At 40.4% G+C, this 7912-nt stretch overlaps 1 protein-coding gene across 1 annotated transcript; it reads left to right on the top strand.

Moving 5' to 3' along the window:
- Positions 1–4835: 4835 nt before the first annotated feature.
- LOC118302732 lies at positions 4836–7912 on the top strand. Its single transcript, XM_035629113.2, has 2 exons — positions 4836–5269; positions 6329–7912. The coding sequence occupies exons 1-2, from the start codon at positions 4940–4942 to the stop codon at positions 6656–6658; spliced, it is 660 nt and encodes a 219-aa protein (XP_035485006.1). The 5' UTR covers positions 4836–4939; the 3' UTR covers positions 6659–7912.

The following is a 7912-nucleotide window of genomic DNA, read 5'->3' as shown; positions in this document are numbered from 1 at the left end:
AACAGGATGTGTGTGTGTGTGTTGTGTCTCTGTGTGAGAGACAGAGAGGGTTTACAGCATCGGCACACCGACAGTGTAGAGCCTTGTTATCCCCCCACGTAAGAATGTGAGCACTTTACCTGTCTCTCCAGCTCCTGACCTCTTATAGATAATCCGCCTCAGAACACCATAGTTTGATGGTGCACGCTGCAAACTATCCTGTGATGCTTCAAACACACCAATGAGGTTCCTCAGTGGATCGGCTATGTGTAGATTATGTCAACGGTTGTGAAACAATGTGACATTAAACCACATGACTGAATATGTGAGCGTGTTTTTGAGGAAAAAGTCACATTTCTACAGCAGGAATCCAGTTTGACAAAATAAATGGCTGTCACGATAGTGAAAGGACCATTCCAGTGGTTTTTCATGTTTGAGCCCATTAGACATCTGCAATCTGGTTGTGTGCTGAACATTTTCCAAACCATACCATGAGATTCAGACTGATTTCACCTTCGAGGCAGCCAGTAATTTCCATTTAGTCGAGAAAATCAACAATCGTTTTTGAGATATTTCTTAAAAGCTTGGAAAGAGTAATCGAGCACAGAAACTATTTGTTCTGTTTATTACAGTCATATTTATTCATCTGTAAGAGTTACATCATTGTGGCAGGGCAATGCAGATGCAAGAGGGACTTTTTATGGTTTCCCCGCCGTGCATCTAAGGACACACTCAAGATATGAGTGTGTTCTGGCAAATAAATAGCGGTTTAATGCAAGAAAGGATCAAATTCACATTACCCTCAAAAACACTGGGTGCACTTTTGTTTGTGTTCTATTTTTTTTTTGTTGATGAGAGTTTTTCCAATGCTTTTAGTAACCATCACATTTCCACGATTGCTTCACAACTGCAAAAAGGGACTTTGAGTCGAATACAAGGTCATTGTTTGCTTTTATTGTTGAACTGTCCTGCCAACGGACCTTAAAAGACTGACTGCGGAAAATATGAAAATGGTTTGTGTGTGTGTGTGTGTGTGTGTGTGTGTGTGTGTGTGTGTGTGTGTGTGTGTGTGTGTGTGTGTGTGTGTGTGTGTGTGTGTGTGTGTGTGTGTGTGTGTGTGTGTGTGTGTATTAGGTTAGTTACAGGATCATCCCCTACCGTCAATGAGGTGTGAACTCCAGACTACCCCTCCACCACCCCCTTTACACCAGCCCAGGTGTCAAAGCCCCCACTGAGGTGACACTTATCACTGGTCTGGGAAAGAGCTGCTCTGCAACAATACACACACACGTACACACACACACACACACACACTCAGTTATCAGAGGGCAACTAGGTTGGAAAATGTCTCTCCTTCTCACCAGATATTAAGGTCTATAGATTGTCCTGTCTGGACAAGATTGATAAAATGACTGACCATGGCAACGGTGTGAGTAGCACTGGTTCAAGAACCGCCTGATGACTACATTATCAGGCTCACTAGTTGGCTCAGCACGTTGGGCCTGGTCTTAAAGACTCACACAGACGCACATTCACTCCCAGATTTATCTATATGACTACCTGACTGGTGTCTGTTTTTAGGCTGTGTATCTTGCCATGTTCTCCCTCCTCCTTTCCTCTGAAGATAAATGTGTCACTCACGCTACAGACGATGTGTGTGAATGTGGCTGAGAGAGAAAGTGTATCTGTGTGTGTGTGCCGCAATTTGGGATGTTGAGTCACCTAGTGTTGGGCAGATAAGTAAGTAAAGGATTATAGATATCACTACAGTCAGTGCTATATCATGATAAGCTAGATGGGAACCTTTTCTTTTTTTAAGGGTACACTAAACGGCCGAATACTTCAACAGGACAAACATGCAAGCAACCAGAGAAACAGTTTTGGAGGACAGTAGCCAAATGGTTGCAGAAGTGACCCTGTGACCAGAGGGTCAGTGGTTCAAATTCCTGGCCCTTTGGCTGCAAGGTTGGCTGACACACAACAACAACTTCCATCAAGATGCCACAGAACAAGGTACCCGACACTGCTGCGACTCAGTTCAGTTAACATCAGTGGCAAACTGATTTATCAAGATGAAGTAAATTGTGAAAATTAAACAACTTGATTATCAAAAGAGCATTGTAGGAAAACAGCCACATGTTGAGATTCAGATTCCATAAAACAATATCTTCATTTCACCATTTTTAATCAATTTAGTCCCTATAATGTGTTACATTACATTACATAGTTTTTTCAGCTGTGTGCTCCTTTCAGATGATTTCTACTCATTGTCTTGATGTGCTGTCTGCTTTAGACCCCTCTTTTGTTTGTACACATCAGTAAACTGTGGATGATAAATCAGAGCATGTTATCGCGAGTTTGTTTTGGAGACAACTTTGTTCTCTCTTGATTGGGAGCTGTATTAGCTCAGAAACAACTTCTGCAACAGAAGAAGCCATGTTTTTCTCTTAGCAATCCCAAACAAGCACAGTTATTACATTACATCTTGACCCAGTGTGCCTCTTTCATTAACAGACTGCACCGCAGTATTACCCAAGCTGGTATTTTATCCTGTGCATCAAAATCTGTTTTCTACCCAGCTTTCACTTGCTGACTCTGCTAACTTCCCTTCCAGATAAATTCTCAAGCCACTAGAAGGAAGAGTTAGAGCTGCAGCTCGTTCAGGAAGATACAGGCTCCGCTGCTCTCTTGTGGCTCTGGACTCCCCACTGATAGGCAGTCTGCCACAAACACTGGTCTGCTGAAAAAATGCCGATGCATTTGTGGGTTTAGTTGGATTATACCACTGAAATATTAAGTAAAAAAATTGAAAAGCATGCTATAAGTTCTCTCCGAGAAGAAATGTCTGTTTTGTGAATCTTTTATTTTAGGGTTTAATAACCTCTTCTACCTTATCATGCCATATTAATTCTTAAAATTCCTCACAGTCAAGCAGTTCGTGAACTCCCATTTTGTCTTTGTTTGTATTTTAATCACACTGTATTAAAACAAATCAAACATATAACTACATCAACAGAGAATCTCCCATGACCCCGTCCACATATAAAGCATGAAAACAGCCAGCCATAATTCACTCTACTGTGTATTAAAGCATTTTAATTTTTTTAATCAATGGCAATTAATTTTTTTCTCAAGTTGTTTCTCTATCAGCAACAACAACTCTCTGTGTCTATTGGTAAAACTGTTGAGTACCTCTTTTGCTGTCTATATAATCAGTGTTGTCCCTTTAAATGAAGGTGTATTGACTTTTTGGATCCCTGTAAAAACAGGTTGCCACTTCTTGTGGAACCTGTGTAAGTAACCCTAGACAGTTGCTCTGTAATTATCACTGTATCAGGGTGTGCAACTGTATGTCGCATCCCTGTGATAATAGCTGTTGTCCTCATATTTGGTGTTATCCCTGTAATCTGTAATGGCCCACAGTCATCCAGGTGACACCTCCAACAGAGACAATGTTTGATGTGTCACAACTCAGTATTGAGGCCTTCACATGTTAATGAGAGTCGATGCACTGATGTAAGTATTCTTCACACCTGCCCGGAGTCTTCCTGTAGTTATCATTTAAAAACTTAAATTAGCTTTCTTTTAAAATTCTGGCCTTTGATAGTCATATATTATCCCAAACCCTAGTGAAATGAACTGCATGAATATCTGAATTTAAATAAGACTAAGGGTTGGTGCAGAAAGGGTTTACATGGTTGCTTTTGTAATTGTGGTTATTTTAACACAAATATTATATAAACATTAAATAAGTGGTGCCATCAAATTGAATCCATGTATGTTTATCACAAGACTGACAGCAGCTTACACAAAGAATAAACCATATAACCGCACACTCCACTTTAATGATCTATTATGACGTTTTGGCAAGCGATTTCATTTTTAATTATCTGTCTTCATTCATAGAAGCTGTCAACCACCTGATGGTTATTATGTTAATTATGAAGTCTGTACCATAATGTTTTCCAAGTGATCCTGGCATATTGAACCGCCTCAACTGTGCACACAGTCATCACATGTAACATAGGGATGAAGAGGTAGAAAGAAAAGAGTAAATACGCCACCTGGTGCATTCAGGCAGGAAAAACAGCACACAATCATTTGCCTATAACTTGGTTTTATCGTTACGATTATAGATTCTGATACTTGTGATATCTGTGCATTTGATTTGTACCATTGCATTTCCCGTTGTACGCTCCCATTTTATCTGATGTGGCCATAAGGAATCTTCATTTAACTCTGGTAATATGTGGTCATAGTATCACCGTCAAAAGTTTCACTTAATACCACATAGAATGCTGTTAAATACCTGTTTCACAGTCGTACCGGCCAAACTTTAAAAGACATCTCTGATGTGGCTTATCATTTATGATTAACAATTGCATGATTTTATTGGCAATTAATTCTTCTTTTTATCATGCCTTCTGTGCTATGACAGTAATTCCTAACAATATAATGAATTGATTATTTAAGATGAGCAGGATAAACAAATGGATACATGAATGGATGGATGGAACTATTAAGCAATTAAACAAAAACGTGTTTATTTTAAGTCTAGAAATTGTAGTTAATATCAATTGTTCTAAACAATTTTTGGCTCAAATAACATTCAAAAGATTTTTACAACTAACACTACTGCCAAAGGCATGCTAGAAAAAAATCATTTAATTGAATTCATGAGCTTTAATTCTCCAATATAGAAATATGATCTATTTAAATTTAACATGAGAAAATGTTATATGAAGGGAATACAATCTTATTTGTATTAACATTCAAATGCCCGAACAAATGTGCGTTTTCTTTTTCAACAATAGGTGACTGTGAAATGAAAAAAAGAGACGTCAGTGGTATAACTTTTATTTTGAAGGTACGGAGCTCGTACTTCCTTCTGCCCAAACGAACCCTGGTCGCCGTCTGCCGACGAACGGACTTCGCTTTGGAGTAATTGGGCGAAAAGGAAATGAACTCTGTCGAAAAGAAGCTGGCGGAGCTCGTACGTGAACACCCGAATCTGTACGACCAGTCGCGGCGGGACTACAAGGACAGCATGAGGTGGCACGTGTCGTGGAGAGAGATCGCGGGCATCATGGGGAGGTCGGAGGACGAGGTGAAGCTGAAGTGGAAAAACCTGCGCGACAAGTTCTGCAAAGCGAAGAAGCGGATGGCGAAGAGAAACGCCCCCGCGCCGCTCGACGAGGAGAACCAGCTGGAGAGGCCCGTCCCGCTGCTGTTCCACCAGCTGGCCTGGCTCAGCGCCTTCGTCAGGCCCCGAGTGGAAGGTGGCGGCGAGGTGTGACGAGCCGTCTGACATCCATCCATTCCTCGTGTTTACACACACGTTGCCCGGTGAACGGATCCTAACAGTCATCCATCAGCTAACTGTTGATGTAGTTGGGCCTTCGGAAACATAACCAGTGACAGTGTAGAGCAGCAGAAATCATGTTTATAGCGGGATTAGTCCAATTACTAATATATATATATATAAAAAACTGCATGTATAAGCGTGTGTAATGGTTAAGGCATTTCCCCTAATAAAACATCCTGGTTCAGTTTTCAAAATAAGAGCCCTTGGTGAAAAAAAACGATAGTTTACCAAAGTTCATGTGGGACAGCACAGTATTTGTTCACAGCATAATTTCAAAACTCAAGTAACCAATGTCACGTTTGCATACAAGCAATGATATGCATAATGGATATTAGGTTTTTAAGAGTGATGCTGATATTTCAGAGTTAGTGCCGAATCACAACATACACTATCTCAAGACACTCAACGTAGTGAGGTCGACATCTCACAATATAACAGAGAAACCCAACAGTTCCCAGAGTTAGCAAGCACTTGACCGCGAGAGATCACGGAGAGAGAAAAAACTCCCTTATAACACTAGCAGAACCCGTGGGCGGCCATCTGCCTGGGGTGAGAGGAGAGACATGGGGGAGAGAGGGGGGACAGAAGAGAGACCAGGAACAGTTGTGAAACCGTGGCTTTAGGCCCCGTCACACTGATTCTTGTAATGACAATCACACAGAAATGTACTTGTAATCGGGACATTTCAGTGATTTCAGGTATTTGGCTGATTAGATTGTGTGGGCGTGAACAGACTGTTCAGACAATCAGACAAAACAATGCAAACTGTTTTATGTCTATTTTAAAAAATCATTGAATAGTTTATATCTATATGTAAACTTGGATGGAAATATAATTCTGTCACAGCAAACCTGTGTAGTTCCCAGTGAGAGGTGCGGTGTAAGGCTGACTGAGGGACTGTGTTTGGCAAGAAAGAGAAGCTTGTTAACAGTGTGGTTGTCTGTGTAAACCAGTAATGCAGTGTGATGTTTTCAAACCACACAGGTAGCAGGAAGTGGTGATGACCTGGAGAAAGAGCACGATAAAGACGAGAAGGAGCAACATGCTCCCATGCCCGTCGTTAGTACCAGTTTTTCTCTCACGGAGTCCTGTCCAGCCAGCCGCCAGGAGATGGCAGTCTGTCTTAAACGTAAGAGGCAAGCACACACAGGAACTAAGATGCGTTCTGCAGATGCTCTCACCAACGTCAGAGATGAAGACGAGCTGTTCCTGCTCAGCCTGCTGCCCTCGCTGAAGAGGCTGACCATTAAAAAAAGAATGGAGGTGCGGATGAAGTTCCAGCAGGTGCTTTATGTTGCAGAGTTTGAGGACTGAAAAGCCCAAAAAGGCAACGCAAATTGGTTTGCCATATTTATGGATTATGATTTATTAACCTTTTAAATATATTTGTTTTTTGTTGTTGTTTTTTTTGGTGCAATGTCATTGTTAAAATATATCAAAATGAACAGAAAATGTATGTATGCAAGTTTGAATCTTAGCGGTGGAGCAGATTCATTCTACTTTTAAAACTAGCTCAAACAGGTATTAGTTAATGAGGTGCATATGTATGTACAGTAACATTTAATGCAATGCAATACAACATCCCCTCAGTAACTCCCTCTTGACTGAACCTGAAAGTGTTCATCTAGTTTTTGAAACTGTATGTTGTGAAATTGATGTAACGGACTGAATTACATTATTTTTTTAAAGATATTTTTGGGGCATTTTTAAGTCTTTATTGACATGTTATTGACTTTATTGATGGGACAGCTGTTAGCTGGAGAGAGTGGCGAAGAAATAGCAAATAGCTGAGGTTGTAACTGAACCCCCGGCCGCTGCAGAAGGATTCAAGCCTCCTTACATGTTTCTTGTTTTTACCCATGTGTATCACATTCTGAAAGGGGCAGTAAGCGATTCTAAAGCACTACACATTTTGTAAGAATTAGCGAATATTTCCTCACCGTCCATTAGCTCTCGCTTCTGTTTTTGCCTAGAAAAAATGTTTTGGCCTAGTGGTTAGTGCGTCTGACTCCCATACCGAGGTCACGGGTTCGCAGCCCGGCCAGAGCAGTGAAATCACACCAACAACAAAGAGAGAAGCAAACAAAATCACCAAGTGCCCCTTTAATGTTTTGTTTCACGCATTTATTAGTTATGGGAATAGGGCTAACCCCGTTGAAATGAAACTCAGAGTAATGAACTAGCTGAAATTTTGTTTGGAGCCATTGGTTCACTAAGTGTGAAGTGTTCTTTTATTTTTTACAGTTAGAACAATTACACAAAAGTCTAATTTATTAACTTGGTTGATGTTGCTGGAGCCAGATAAAACCCAGAGATTAACAGAAGAGGTTTTTGTTTAACATTTTATTTTTAAACGACTGCAAATACGAAAACATTTTTTCTTAACATTCAAGCTACAAATTATGGATCCAAAATGATTCTGCTAATCAACCATGGTCTGGTTCATGTCATTTTTGTAGATCAGATTAAGCTCGCTGACGGAGCGTTAGTAGCTCTCCTTTATCTTTCTGAAAGGACACATTTCTACTGAATATATTTCACAAATAAATCTTTTCATGCTCATGAAAA

Source organism: Scophthalmus maximus, chromosome 4 (genome assembly GCF_022379125.1).
Source record: "Scophthalmus maximus strain ysfricsl-2021 chromosome 4, ASM2237912v1, whole genome shotgun sequence".
In the NCBI taxonomy this organism is placed as follows: domain Eukaryota; kingdom Metazoa; phylum Chordata; class Actinopteri; order Pleuronectiformes; family Scophthalmidae; genus Scophthalmus; species Scophthalmus maximus.
Note: the sequence above shows the minus strand (reverse complement) of the source record. Positions and strands in the feature narration are given on the sequence as shown.